Source organism: Saccopteryx leptura, chromosome 6 (assembly GCF_036850995.1).
Source record: "Saccopteryx leptura isolate mSacLep1 chromosome 6, mSacLep1_pri_phased_curated, whole genome shotgun sequence".
Taxonomy (NCBI): Eukaryota; Metazoa; Chordata; class Mammalia; order Chiroptera; family Emballonuridae; genus Saccopteryx; species Saccopteryx leptura.
The window spans coordinates 194,563,306-194,577,918 of record NC_089508.1 but is presented as its reverse complement, the minus strand read 5'-3'; the positions used below and the strand labels follow the sequence as shown (position 1 = coordinate 194,577,918).

The 14,613-nt window shown below is 61.7% G+C and overlaps 1 protein-coding gene across 6 annotated transcripts in view; it reads right to left on the bottom strand.

The window, feature by feature from the left end:
* Positions 1-7,818: 7,818 nt before the first annotated feature.
* IQCE (IQ motif containing E) overlaps positions 7,819-14,613 on the bottom strand; it is a 40,208-nt gene continuing 33,413 nt past the window's right edge. For 5 of the 6 annotated variants that reach the window (XM_066344310.1, XM_066344313.1, XM_066344311.1 and 2 more), the window contains 5 exons: positions 14,402-14,512; positions 13,799-13,920; positions 12,936-13,003; positions 11,821-11,934; positions 7,819-10,525 (listed from right to left, as the gene is read on the bottom strand). In XM_066344310.1, the coding sequence (XP_066200407.1) occupies positions 10,341-10,525; positions 11,821-11,934; positions 12,936-13,003; positions 13,799-13,920; positions 14,402-14,512 (600 nt within the window). In that variant the 3' untranslated portion in view covers positions 7,819-10,340. The remainder of the gene's footprint in view (positions 10,526-11,820; positions 11,935-12,935; positions 13,004-13,798; positions 13,921-14,401; positions 14,513-14,613) is intronic. The other variant, XM_066344312.1, reaches the window with a different exon arrangement.

Here is a 14,613-nt window from a genome sequence, read left to right as displayed (position 1 = left end):
TAGACACCGCCCAGGTGGAAAATAACGGCTGGGATAGAGGAGGGAGGTCACACACTCGCCGTCCCTAAAGGGCACACTTTTCTGGCTCCTGTCCTTAAACAAGCAGATCACACAGCCACAGTCCCCCTGTTTGGACCCCAGCACTGGGGTGGCAGGCTCACCAAGGTCTCCACGTGGAGACACAGGGTCCATGAACTCCTGTCCAGGTTTCTGGAAGCCCTCATGAAATTGAACATGTACCTCTGAGAAGACCAGAAAGTCTGACCCAAATATTATATGAAACAACTCAGTAAAATGGGTTGAATTATGCCTCCCCCCCTCCACAAAAAAAAAAAAATCCGCCCGAGTCTGAATTCTTGTTGCCTGTGATCTTGTCTGGAAATAGGGTCATTGTAGATGTGATCAAGTTAAGATGAGGTCATGCTAAAGCAGGGGTCCCCAAACTTTTTACACTGGGGGCCAGTTCACTGTCCCTCAGACCATTGGAGGGCCGGACTAAAAAAAAAACTGAACAAATCACTATGCACACTGCACATATCTTATTTTAAAGTAAAAAAACAAAATGGGAACAAATACAATATTTAAAATAAAGAACAAGTAAATTTAAATCAACAAACTGACCAGTATTTCAATGGGAACTATGCTCCTCTCACTGACCACCAATGAAAGAGGTGCCCTTTCTGGAAGTATGGCGGGGACCGGATAAATGGCCTCAGGGGGCCGCATGTGGCCCGCAGGCCGTAGTTTGGGGACCCCTGTGCTAAAGTATGGAGGACCCCAATGCAATGACGATCTGTATAATGAGAGAAATTTGAACGCATTGACTCTGAGATAGAGACATGGGGTGGGGGGAAACACCATATAGACGGAGGCTGAAATAGGGGTGATGCATCTACAAGTCAAAGAACCCTGGGGAATGCCGGAACCACCCGGAGCTGGGAGAGAGAGGCCCAGAGAGCATCCTGCCTCTCAGCCACGGAAAGAACCAGCCCGGCCGACACCTCGACCTCGGACTTCAGCCTCCAGAACTGAGCCGATGATTCCTGTGGTGTAAGCAGCCCGGGGTGAGGTACCTGGTTACAGAATCCACAGGAAGTTGCCTGTGCTGGGCTGTTTAGAGCCTCTGGGTGGCAGGTATTGTGTGTCTCTTGACCGGTACCCAATGGCAAAGGAGCTCGTCAGGAATACTCACAATGTGTTCGGGGTGGGTGGAGCTTGTCCCAAGGAGGTCCATGAGGAAGAAATGATATGGGGAGGGGTGGGGGTTGTGCAGGTGGAGAGAAGGAGGGAGCCACAGTGTGCGGCTCTCTGAGAAAGCACCATTAGAGCGTCTGCCGGTGGTGGACCCTGAGCCCTGACCCTGCTGCTGCTTGGGGCCCGGGTGCTGGCCAAGGAAGTCCCTCAGAGGTAAGGAGGGTCAAGGACTCTGGAGCCTGACACTTGCTGCCGTGTGAGCTCAGGGAGACATCTTGACTCCTGTCCCTGAACTGCAAAGTGAGGGGGAGGGTAAGAGAGAGAATGCCAGTGTGTGTGGGGGGGGCAGGGCATAAGGAAGGCCTGCCCCCCTCCCCCATCCCCAGTTCTTTTGCCTGGCAGCATTGGCTGGGTGGTTCTCCCTGCCTGTCCTGGACCTGTGGCTGGGGACCTTTCGCCCCACTCTACAGATGGAGCAACTGAGGCCTTAGGTCCTGCCATTGCTGGGGAGGCGTGGGACCGCCACCAGGTCAGGGAACCAGATTCCAGCCTCACGCTGCTGGCCACAGACAGGATGACCGGAAATAGGGCAGCAGTGGTTCAGGAAGTCAGAGATGGCTTTGTCTGCAATGCTGGCCACGGACTGGGGCACAGGGGTAAGCCTTCAGTGACTCAGGGGTGACTCAAGAGGCAGCGGCCGATGGGAAACCGCTAGACTCCGGGCTAAGGAAGCAGCCCCAGGCGACGATAAGAAGCGACAGTCCCCCAGCCCCCTCTACCGTGTTGACCGGCAGGCTCCAGTACCGCCCGCCTGCGGGAGCAGGAAGGACAACCCTGGCTGTCACCAGCCGAGAGCTCTGAGCCAGGTGTCCCTGAGTGCCCACATCCACAATCTCCTCCGGCCTTCAGCCAGGTTACCCCGTCGCAGAGGGGGTGGTGAGGGAGCTTTGGAGGTTCAGAAAATCGCCCAGCTCCTGGGACTCTGTGTGGAGACCTGGGAGGCACGCCCGCCTCGCCCCTGGGCACAGTTCTGGTGGTTGCTCACCAGGGCTTTCTCCTTTCTCTTCTGTGTACAGTAACTGCCCCGTATCCATGTCCTCAGGTCCTCTGTGAGCTGGACCCTGCTCATGGCTAAAACGGGGACAGTCCTACTTAGCTCGCAGGAGTGTGAAAAGTTACCAGGACACAGCGGCACGATTCGCCCCGGCCATGGGGTGGAAGCACCCGGAATGTTCGTCAAGAAGGTGAAGAGAGAGACACGACGTGGTCCAGCCGCCCAGCAGAGTGCGACACAGCCTGAAAAAGGGTGGAGGGGCTGACCCACTGCCCCGGGGAGGAGCCTCAATCCCAGGGGGCTGGGTGGTGGAGGAGCCTCAATCCCAGGGGGCCGGGTGAGAGAAGCCTGGCGCAGAAGACCACAGACTGGAGGATTCGGTTCCGGTTCCGACGAAATGTCCAGAATGGGAAAAACAAAAACAAAAACCCCTTAGAAATGGAAAGTGGATTAATGGTCTCCAGGAGCTGGGGGCGGTGAAATGGATACAGCAGTCGGTGGTGATGGTCGAACAACATTGTGAGTGTGCTCAATGCCACTGATACGGACACTTCAAAATGGTTAAAATAGTCACGTAAGGCCCTGGCCGGTTGGCTCAGTGGTAGAGCGTCGGCCTGGCGTGCGGAAGTCCCGGGTTCGATTCCCGGCCAGGGCGCACAGGAGAAGCGCCCATCTGCTTCTCCACCCCTCCCCCTCTCCTTCTTCTCTGTCTCTCTCTTCCCCTCCCGCAGCCAAGGCTCCATTGGAGCAAAAGATGGCCCGGGCGCTGGGGATGGCTCCTTGGCCTCTGCCCCAGGCGCTAGAGTGGCTCTGGTCTTAACAGAGCGACACCCCGGATGGGCAGAGCATCGCCCCCTGGTGGGCGTGCTGGGTGGATCCCGGTCGGGCGCATGCGGGAGTCTGTCTGACTGCCTCCCCATTTCCAACTTCAGAAAAATACAAAAAAAAAAAAAAGTCACGTAAATTCATCCCACTCCCTCCAAGTATGAGTGCCTGTGGAAAGGCCTCCTGCCTTCCCTCCAGGGAAGTCGAGCTCGTGAGTCAAGCTGCTCAGAAAGTCTGAGCACCGAGGCCTGAGCTCCTTGGAAGCCCCTGGGAGGAGCATCTGATGCGGAGGGGTGGGCTGGCCAGGCACTGCCGAGGGTCCGGCTCCCAGGCCAGGGTGGTAGCTGGGTTGAGGCTCCTGAACGGTTGGTCCCAAGACCTGTGGGAGTCTGGAAAACGGCCAGGCAGGGGGCCGGGTCCCCAACGCTGGGCGGAAGCCAGAACAATGGAATCCCTGCGTTGGGACCCGGTCCAGTGAGGTTCATATTTTCCGTGGAGATAGAGCTCATGAGAAAGCTGGAGGCCGCGTTTCCCTGGCGCCCGCCGAGACGTGGCCCAGTGATGCTCTCTGGCCACACAGCCAGCCTGATGCCTGCTCGCCACAGACACCTGGCTCGTGGGTCCCGGCCACAGGAAAACCACGGAGTGCTGCCTTCGAGCTGGCCACCACGTGATTGGCCCCGCGGCTCTGGAGGCTGGGAGAGGTGCCAGCCAGCACGGTCCCTGAGAGGTCCACGGGGTGGGCCCGACACAGCCAGCCAGAATGAGACGTGAGCAGCCTCCCTTGTCTGGGGTCGTCTAAACAGAGTCCCCCGGAAACAGCACATCAGCAGGGATGGCCTCTGAGCAGCTGAGGACACTGTCCCAAGTCCCAGCATGGGGGGTGGTGGTCCTCAGACTCAAAGCCAGCTCTGACAGACCCAAGGCTGCCTGTTTCAATGATGTGTGTGGGGGGGGTGGGGGGGGGATGGGGTGTCCAGGGAGGCAGGGTAAGCCAACAGTCACCTCCCCAGGGTGGGCTGCCTCTCCTAGGAGCCCTGAAAATGTTATCCCAACCTTCCCTAACGTCACCTGGGGCACGGGCCATCCTGCCATGCCTCTTGCCTGAGCTTCTCCTCACCACCTGGTCTCCTCCGTGAGGGAGTCTGACCTGTCATTCCCCTGCTGGCCCCACCCTGGCTCATGGGGCTTCAGGGTCAAGTCCAAAGTCACCCACCCCCACCTGCCCTCTCTGCCTCATCTTTCCTGGCAGGAGCAAAGCCAGGGCCACGGTGAGTGTTGTGACCAGGCCCTTGACAGGTCTCTGCATGTTTCCAGAGCTCTCAAAGAGCTCAGCCGGCTGGGACAGGGCCGCTCTGGCCACCGGCTCACAGCCCCACCCAGAGACACGGCCATCCTCTCCTCACTCCCTCTGCACTGCCTTGTTTACAGATGGGGAAACGGAGGCTAGCCCCAGGTCCTGGCCAGGACGGGCCAGCAGGACCCTCAGCCCATACACCCTTTCCTGCCCAGATGTCTCCGCTGTCTCTGCAGCATGGCTGGGGGGGGGGGGGGAGGAGACACCGGGGGGCAGGGGGGCCCAGCAGGCTGCCTCATCCGCCCAGGCCTGAGGTCCTAACTGCAGGGCAGGCTCGGCTCTGAGAAGCCCACCCTTCCCTGCTCAGCCACGGTCCCCCCGGAATGGAACGTGCTCAGAGGAGGGATGGCTGGAGATGCTCTCCGTCTGAGGCTTCCCCGCCTCGCCTCGGGGCTGGAGTCAGGCCCTCCCTCTGGGGCCTGGGGTACCCCAAGCTCTCCTCGATGGGAAGGGCTGCTTCACTGGGCATCTGGGCACTGGGGGCAGGTGGCACGCATCTGCTCCTCACCAGCCCGTGAGCCACTGTGCACCCTCCCAGCTGCCAGAGGGCCTTCCACCGTCTGAAATGCAAATCCAGGGCTGTCCTCCTTCAGCCAACAGCATTCCCGGTCCCGTTCCCATGTTCCCACGGGAGCAGACAAGCTCTGCTTCCCTCCGGAGGCCCCGGGTGGGGGCAGAGCGCCAGGAAGAGCCCCTCTTTCCCCTTTTCTTGGGGGGGAGGGTGGGGCAGCATGTTCCCAAGTCCCTGGCCACTGTCCCCTCTGCTCTTGGTGCCCCTGGGCCTCTCACGCCCGGCCCCTTGTCACCCTGGCGGGGGAGTGCTCAGCCGGCGTCTGCCGCTGGGGTCCTCGCACCTGGGGACCTGGGCAGCTGGGTGTTCCCTGGGTGAAGGGATCTACTGCGGCCTGGTCTGCCGGGGGGCTCAGCCTAGTGAGGACAGACTGGCGGGCGGAGGAAATAAACCTCGATCCCCCCGCAGAGCGCCCCTTCCTTTGACGCCCGGCACACTGCAGACGTGCCGTAAATATCAAAACAGACGAAATGAACTCATTTTGTGAGAACACAAAGAAAAAGGGGCCGATCCCAGAGGCTCTCTCGGTGGGCCAGGGGGCTGGCTCCGGGAGGAAGGACATTCCTGGCCCGTTCCCGGCCGGGGAATCAGCCGGAGCGAGGGGCCCGCAGGAGGTGGGGAAGGCCTCCTCTCTGGAAAGGGCTGTGGTCACTGGGCCGTGTGCGGCTGGAGGGGCGGGGAGGGCAGGGGTCAGGGCTGCACTGGGCATGCAGGGAACCCCAAGTGCTCTGTGGAACCTAAGTGCCTCTGCTGAGTGAGGGGAGGGCCGTGTCCCCGGTGGTTCTTACCTCTTACCCCGAGGACCTCAGGGGCAGGGTGGGGAGTGAGGACCAAAGGGGCCTGACCCTGAATGAGGGAGGCCAGGAGGGAGATGAGAGAGAGAGAGGGAGGAAGGGAGATGAGAGAGAGAGAGGGAGGGAGGGAGATGAGAGAGAGAGAGAGGGAGGGAGGGAGATGAGAGAGAGAGAGAGGGAGGGAGGGAGGGAGGGAGGGAGATTAGAGAGAGAGAGAGGGAGGGAGGGAGGGAGGGAGATGAGAGAGAGAGAGACAGGGAGGGAGAGAAGGAAGGAGGGAGGGAGGGAGGGAGATTAGAGAGAGAGAGAGGGAGGGAGGGAGGGAGATGAGAGAGAGAGAAAGGGAGGGGGGAGGGAGATGAGAGAGAGAGAGACAGGGAGGGAGAGAAGGAAGGAGGGAGGGAGGGAGGGAGATTAGAGAGAGAGAGAGGAGGGAGGGAGGGAGGGAGGGAGGAAGGGGAGAGTGCTGGCCACCCCTCCTGACCTGTCCTTCTCCTCTTCATGGCACTTTGGGGCACACACACTGCTGTCCAGCCTGCCCTTCCCAAGGAGTACGGAGTCACCCAAACGTGGCTTCCTGACAGGCAGCTTGCAAGCCAGCTGAAGCCCTCCCCTGTGAATCCCAGTCTTCCTGGGCTTCATTAGCTCACAGCTCAGGGGCGCCCCCTCCCTCTCCAGCAGGGACACAGTGCCCTGGAGACTTCCCACAGACGCCCCCCGGCAGCCACCTCGACTGGGGCTGCCCCCTCCCCCCAGACTGGACCGGCCGGCTGGCTGGGCTCCCAGGAGGTTACGGACGGTGGGTCCAAGGCTCTGTTCGCCCCCTGCATTGGCGTTCCAAACCCAGCAGCAGTACTGAGGGAACCCGATCCGGACTTTCTCCCCCGCTCTTCCCTGGTGACTTTCAAGGAATCTCACATTTATGTCATCTTGGCAGGGACCTGGGGGCAGCTCGCTCAGCCACAAGCTTTAGGAAGGCCTACGTGCTCCTCGCAGAGCAAGCCAGCGCTGCTTTTGAGCGGAGAGAATTACACAGGGGCACGAAACCACAGGGGCGGGTGTGTGTGTGTGTGTGTGTGACACTAGTTCTGTGTTTACACGCTGGCTTTCGTTTTGCTGGGCGGAGGCCCGGGGTTGGACCTCCCCGTCCTCTCTGCCGGCTGCTCCAGCTGAGACATCCCAGGCTGCCTCTCCGCTCCCGGACCTCAGCCTCTTTGGGGGAGGGTGTGCATGTCCAGCTTGTGTCCGGGGTGTCTGATGTGTCCTGCTCTCCACTGTCTCAGACCCCGTTGGGCCCCACAGCTCCCCTGCAAAGCACCGAGTCTTCCAATGACCCCTGGCCGGCATGACACACGGTGATCGGGCTGCCAAGATGGGGGCTTCGGCAAATGCCAGGGCCGAGACAGGCCCCTGGAGGGGCTTCAGACAAATCTCACCCCGGGTGTGGAGCTGGGCATGCCAACAGACCCACAGACCCACCTGGTTCTGCGCAACAGAACTCTGGGCAGCGCCCTTTCCTAGGAACCACTGGATAGAACAGAAACGAATTTCCTAGAAATCAACCTTTTTTTTTTTTTTTTTGTCATTGGCATCTGTGTTTGATTCCTAAGCAAATTATTCCTTCTCTGCTCCTAAAACAAAAAGCCATAGAATTGGGGGAAATGCCTGCCCTCTGCTCTCATTTTCACTACTTCCGATGCCCAAGTCCTCACTCAGGAAAAGGAGGAAAACTGGAGGGACAGGGCGGAGGGGTCCGGAGCCAACCAGGACTGACACAGGGCAGGGATGTGCTCTAAGCTCGGAGGCCTGGGCCCTGCGTGACCCAGCTGATGGCCAGGGACCCAGAGAGCCAGGTTCCTGCCCAGGGGACAGCACAAGCCAGCCCGGTCAGGGCCACTCGTCTGGCTACAGCAACCACACCTGGAAGTCATTAGAGGTGCCAGGTTTACAGGCCCTTAAGACAAACACGCCACAAAACAACTTTTATTTATTGATACAAAGGCCAACAGGATGGAGCGCGGGGGTGGGGTGGGGGGCCCTGATTCCTCCCACGAGACTCACCGGCAATGATGTATAGGTTAGAATATTCCAAATGAAAGTGCCCCCACCGAAGGACCCGCCCCTTCCTCTCCTGGGCCACCTGGGGGGTTTCATGTTTCAACTTCCAGACCCGATTTCTCAGCAGGCGGTGGTCAGCTGCTCACAGCCCTCTCCTCTGTCCAGGGGACTGCCCTGGGGGAGCTCGGGGAGGCGGGACCCTGGAAGGTTCGAGTCAGTTCTCAGACCCTCAGAGAGTCTCTGAGCCACACTTGAGAGCAGACACTGCCTCCAAAACCACGGGAGGGTTCTGAGCGAGCTCAGCTGGGTTCTGGTGAGACTCGAGCTTTATTTGGTGCTTGAAGGATAGTGGGGCCACTCAGAGGCTGACTCCCCAGAAAGGAAGCAGAGCTGTGGTGCGGGGGTCTCGGCAGAGCTGAGCGAGCTGGTCTGCCAGGACCACCTCCTCCCCAGGGGACAGTGCAACCAGTGTGGTCAGGGCCACCTGTCTGGGTCCTTACACACAGAGGAACAGGCAAGCGAGAGTCCTGCTCTGTCCCTGGTCAGCACAGCCACAGCCCGTGGTGTGCCCCCCACGGAGCCTGGGGACACTGCCCCTTCTCCTGGGGGGGGACTCTAGGGGGCCCCGCCCAGCACGCACCCCTCCCTCAGGGATCACACTCCACACAGAAAGCCCGGGCTGGCTCTGCCCACGACACACCCGCACATCTGCCCCTGGCTGCGGCCTCTCCTCTTCCTGCCCAGTCTGGGGGCCCACGTCCCGCCAGCACCCACCCTCCTGCGGTCTCAAGCCAAGGGCAGCGGGACCATGTCACTGCCACATTGCACCCTACGACAGCCAGGCCGGGTCCCCAAGGGGGACTGCCCCTGGAGCCCGTGGGACAGAGGAGAGGGCAGCCCAGCCCGGGGGTTCTCCCCCAACCCCCGCTCCACGGCCTGCAGCTCGGCCTGCCTCCCAGGGACCCTGTCCACAGGTGTGCGGCCGCCCACGCCCACCACAGCCGGGCAGCCAGGCCCGGGTGTCACGTCTCGTTACTGCCGGTTTAGGGCGTTTGGGCTGAGACAGGTGTGCTCTAGGGTCATGGTCAGGGTGATGTGCAGGCATGCTGCAGAAATCTGGGCCCCGTGAGACACACCAGCCGCCCCTCCTCCACCCAGACACGCAGGGGCTGGGCGTTTGTGCAGTAATGTCTGAGGTCGCAGTCCCTTCTCCAGGGTCACTTTTCCTTGCAACCTCCCGAAGCCCTGCCCCCACAGCCTCGCCCACCTGGCCTGTCCCCACTCGCTCCCCACTGGCTCGGCTCCAGCCGGGGGGCCCACCTGGGTGCCTGAGCGCAGCGCGGGGCCGCCTGGCAGGCACGGTGGGAGGTGGGCTCTCCGGTCCCCGACCCCAGCCCTGAGCCCTGCAGGTGCGCCTGGCTCCAGCCGGGGGCCCACCTGGGTGCCTGAGCGCAGCGCGGGGCCGCCTGGCAGGCACGGTGGGAGGTGGGCTCTCCAGTCCCCGACCCCAGCCCTGAGCCCTGCAGGTGCGCCTGGCCTGGGGACAAATGCAGGTCTGAGGCTCTCGGAGCCCCAGGCAGACTGGCACTGCACACTGGACACTGGCTGGTCACTTGAGGGACGTCATTTACTGAGGTAGCTTAGACTGTTTGTGTTTAAGAGGCCAGCAGGCTGGACAGCAGGAGGCCCCAGGGCACAGTGAACACACATACTGGCATGGCTCAGGGCATGTTCTCGGAAAACTCAAGTCCCCAGGCTCATCTCAGCTCTGCCTGCTGGGCAGGCCCCTCCAGACCAGGTACACGGGCCAGGACTGGGGGCCCCGCTGAGCCTGCCCACACCACGCACCGCCGGCAGTTCCTCCAGTGAACAGAAGTGCAGAAATGCCTGTTTGGGACGAGGGCGGAGGAGTGGCCCCCAGAGTCACGCAGGCATGCAGCCCAGTGCTTTCCCGGCCGACTGCCTCCTGTGGGCCTTCAGCTCTGACCCTGGTGCCCAGCACGGATGGGCCGGGTCACCCGGGACCGACTCAGCAGGTAAAACAAGGCACGGGTCAGAAAAAATTCAGCCGAGTTACCCACCAGTCCAGTGGGGAGCAAAGGAAGGAGGGAGATGGGTCTGGCAGCCCACAAATAAAAATTAAACAAACTGGCCTGGCTGAATGGTTGTCCAGGTCGAGGCCCAGGGGCCAGCCAGCTGCTGTGAGACAAGTGCCTTGCGGGGCTCCCTGGTGGCCCCCCAATCTGGGCAATGGGCCTAGCACTGAGAGCCATCACGTGAGCCGCACTGGAGGCTGGGGTGTGGCCACTGGTCCCGGAAAGAAGAAGAAGGCACACAGGGCTCCTTGCAGGGACAGACAAGCCCAAGGAAAGAGAGACCACTGGGAAGGCGCTGAGGAGGAAAGCAGGTCCTGTTCTTCCCTAACAAGACACACTGCTTCCCAAGTTTGGGTGTTCCGCGCTCTAGAATGTGCTCTGTCCTCTTAACCTAACCTTCCCCGGACAGAGCGTCCCCGCGTGGGACACCCTGAGAGGCACCGAGGGCGGGGGGCGGGGGGCCGTTTCTCTTCGCAGGGAGAGAAGGAGCCATGACGATTTCATCTGAGTCGTCGGAATAGACTTCTTCCGCACGTGGAGATGCCACAGGCTGCTGCCCCGAGGGAGGGGGCGCGGCTGAAACGAACCAGAGGGAGGGAGGGAGGTCAGGAGGTCACACCAGCCGCCCAGGGCACCGTCCACCTCGCCTCTTCCCTGGCAGGAAGCCCAAGGCCACGCCCTGACGCAGCCGGGGACAGACAGACCTCAGAACCGGCTTCCTCAGAACCGGCTTCACGCCTGTCGTGGGGCCTCTCTCATTACCTCCTTAGTCAGACCCACCTCAGTCTCCCAGCTCAGCTCTGAACACTGTGGCCACTTCCTGAAAGCAAACCACCTGTGAAAGGTGAGGCTGTGCCCGCTGAGGTCCTGTGCCCGTGGCTGCCAGCTTCGCGGGCGAGCTCACCCACCCAGGGGGAGGACGTGGGACCCACCTGGCGGGCACTCGTGAGCTCTCTAGCTCTGACCACTGGCACACCTGAGACGCCACCCAGGGACCAGATGGGGAGAGGTGACACCGGTCCCCTGGGACCAGGGGTGATGGATGCCGGGAAAGGCAGGTCCCCACCCCCGACAGCAGCCACAGAGAAGGGACTTGCTCTTCTTGCTTCGTGAAGAGTAAAAAAAAAACCAACGTTGATTTGAGATTAAAAAATAATAATAAAGAAGGGAAGGAAATTAAGACTCATCACACTGGATGCTCGACCTCAGCTTCTCGACTGCAACATTTAAGAAAATCACTACTAAAGGGGAAACATTAAAAACATCCACTTTTAAGGTGATCAGATTCTTCTTTTCTTTTTTAATCTATCTTTAAATTTATGGGGTTGACATGGTTTGCCCACATTTTTTTTTCTCTTTAAAAATTCTTAGCCCCTGGCAGTTAGCCCAGCTGGTCAGACGCCAGCGTGGTGGGTTCGATCCCCGGTCGGGGCACATACAACGAAGGCACACATACATGGAGAAACAAGTCAATGTCTCTTTCTCCCTTTCCCTCTAAAAGTCAAAAACTTAAAAAAAAAACACTGTGACAATCAGAGGAACCAGGGCTTGACTGGCTGCAGACCTGGTTCCTGGGGGAAACAGGCTGCCCCCTACCGCTGCGCCTGCGCGCTGACTCGGTGGTGGAGGTGCTGAGGCCACTCCGCAGGAGGGGAGGCTGTGCCCACACACGTCAGCCCCAATCACAAGCTCTCACGGTCGCCCCCTGGGGGCCCAGGGGCCCAGGGCGGGGGTCTGGGGCTTTGGCATTTACGCAGTGTCCCTGCAGGCCCAGGACAGCTCATCTCTGTCTGCTGAGCTTTACAGACAGAGGTTCTGGAATGAATATCGAAGTTCAAAGCTGGCTGAGGCGGCTGCGGCCCCCCACTCACCAGGGCAGGGCTGCAGGGCGGCTGGCGCCCCTGGCCCCCACGGTCTTGGCGCTCTGGCCCAGGGAGTCGGTCCCTCCACGGTGTCCCCACTGCCCCCTTCGCTGTCCTCCTGACCTGAAATGACATGCAGACGCGTCAAACACGCATGGGACCAGCACGTCCACCATCCTTCTCCCCCAGTTTGAAAAGCTGCGTCCAGACGGTCATTTCTCAGCGTATACAAACGTCGGGTCACTGTGTGTGCACCTGAACCCGGTGCCGTGCTACGTGGACACGATCCCCGAGAGCCACAAACAGCCGCGTCCCTCTGCGGGGCTCCCTGAGCAGAAGCACTGCTCCCACCTCCTGAGTCTCTGTCTGACCTGAGAACACAGCACAGACCGGTCCTTCGTGGGAACCGCTCCGTGCGCCCTGACAATGGACCCCACACGGCACCTTCGCAGCGAGACCGCGAGGCCGCATTCTTGGTCTCCTGACCGTCTCGATCTCAGCACAGGACCTGTGCTCATCTTGTGCAAGCAGGGGGCACAGAGGAAGGCTTCCGGGTCACAGTGCCGGGCAGAAAGGGTCTGAGGGACAGTCAGAGCCCTAGGTTTTGGGGACTGAACGCAAGGTCCTGGCTGCCACCGTGCATGTGCGCGGACGGGGCCCAGCCCTGGTCTGGAGTTCGGAGGGAGCCAGGGTCTGGCCTCACAGCTGGGTGCAGTGCCCGGCCACGCCAGGTTTCCTCAGGGACGGTTTTGGACCTCAGTGAACCAGAAAATGAAAAGTGAGCAAAGCTTTACTTAAAAAACCAGCCACCAGGGAGAGCAACGGCCCAAGACAGGCCCCCACCCTGCGCGGGAGCTGAAGGTCAGGGCCCGTGAGCCCAGAGCCCCAGCGGGTGGCGTGCAGGCGATGCAGGGAACCCCCATGTCAGTGGGGTGTTCTCAGCTCTTTGAGCTGCAGGGAGTCCCTCGGGACTCGTCTGCTTCTCCTACAAACTGAGGGACAAGGGACGAAGCCCCTCACACGTGCTTCCACGCCCCACGACGCGGGGAGGGTGGCAGCCGTTTGGCTGCAACCTCAGAGGCCCGCTGCCCCCAGCACCGACACTCGCGGGGACCCGGACTCACCGGCAGACGCACCGTGTGTGGCCGAGGCAGAGGTGCTCTTCGCCAGAGCTGTGGTGCTCACCGTCTGACTGCAAGAGAGGCTGCAGCTGACCCCGCAGCAGGGCTCCCGGCCCCACAGAGCAAGCGCACGGCGGCAGCACTGCAGCTGAGCCCGGTCCCGGCCCGGCCGCTGTGCAGGGGCCTCGTGTGCCCTCAGCCAGCATCCTGGACACCTGCTGAGGTCAGGCCTCAGATGCCTCCCTCCCCCGGCTGTGCCGCTGTCCACCTCCTGGCCCTGGCTGGCTGCCCCAGGGAAGGACTCCACCACGGTCCTGGGGAACCAGGACCAGGCTGTTCGGACTTGGCTGGCTCTCCTGCAGAGGGAGGCTGTGGACTGGACAGCGATGGGGGCTGCTGTCCGCCACTGCAGCCGAGAAGCAGAAGTCGGCGGCGCCGTGGGGACTGGGGGCCTGAGCGTCCCCGGGTGGCAGGCGCTGGCAGTGCCCTGCTGCTCTCTGAGCCTCACTGTGGGCCCCCTGCCCCCACTGCACTTAGCCAGGGCTCTGAGTGTGGCAGCCCCGGCAGGAACGGCTCGGAGGCCTCAGGACGAGCGTGGCACTGCAGGAGGTCGGCTCCCAGCGCCTCCAGAAAGGGCAGCGCACTAGCACAGGCCGGCAGCCGCTCTCCAAACTGGGCTCCACCAGCTACATGGGGTCTGGCCCTTCTATCTGTCCCTCCCTGTCTGACCAGGATGCGTGGCCCACCCAGCTGCACGACACGGGAGCAATTTCTCACAGGAGTGACTCTTGCTCTGGTGACACGCCGAGGTCCCCTGCACCTGGGCGTGTGGGTGCCGGCATCGCCCAGGCTGCCGGTCAGCTTACCTGTGCCTGACCCGTGCTAGGTGTGCCCGGAGGGCAGACTGGATGAGGGTGACGGCCGCCTCCAGCTCTGGGTCGCCCTCGGCCGGGACAGGGGGGCTTGGCACGCAGGGTGCAGGGGCGTTCTGCAGCACAAGGACGGGGGGCCGGGACGCTTTGAGCACCCCCGCCCACCGTGGCACGGCGTCACCCAGCAGCTGAGAACCAGGTGAGGGCACGGCGGTGCCGTGTCAGGCGGCTCACGCATCCCTCTCTAGTCAGCAGTTTCCTGAATGCAGGTCCTCAGAGCTGAGACTCGGGGTCCGCGAGCGCCCCTCCCTCTCACAGAGAGGTGGTCTAGCCGCTCGCTCAGACCTGCAGCGTCTTTATGCTCCCACCTGAGCTGCAGGTGGACCTGCTGCCTGGTATTCTAGCTCCTGGAAGCGACTGGGCCCCGAGGCTACACCCGCCCAGGCCCAGGCCCTGCACCTGAGGCCCCAGGCGTGGCCCGAGGCTGCCGGGGAGGGAGCCGGGCACAGCACAGGGCGGGCGGGCGGGCAGGACGCAGAGACTGCCAGGGGGTGCAGTGAGAACCGGGCGAGGTCCGCGGACCTCCCGCAGGGTTACCTGGGCGGGGCAGCAGGGCTCCCCGGGAGACTCTGAACCACTCCCTCTGCTCAGCAATAGCTTTGTCCGCGCCAGGTGTCCCCTGAAAGCTGCCTGGAGCACGCAGGCCGCCTGGCAGGGAGAGAGAACAGAAGATGGCTGTTAATTTCCCAGGAAGGCGGCAGGTACAGGTTCGGGGAGAAGCCCCAACAGCAGAGAGGTGGCGCCCCTAA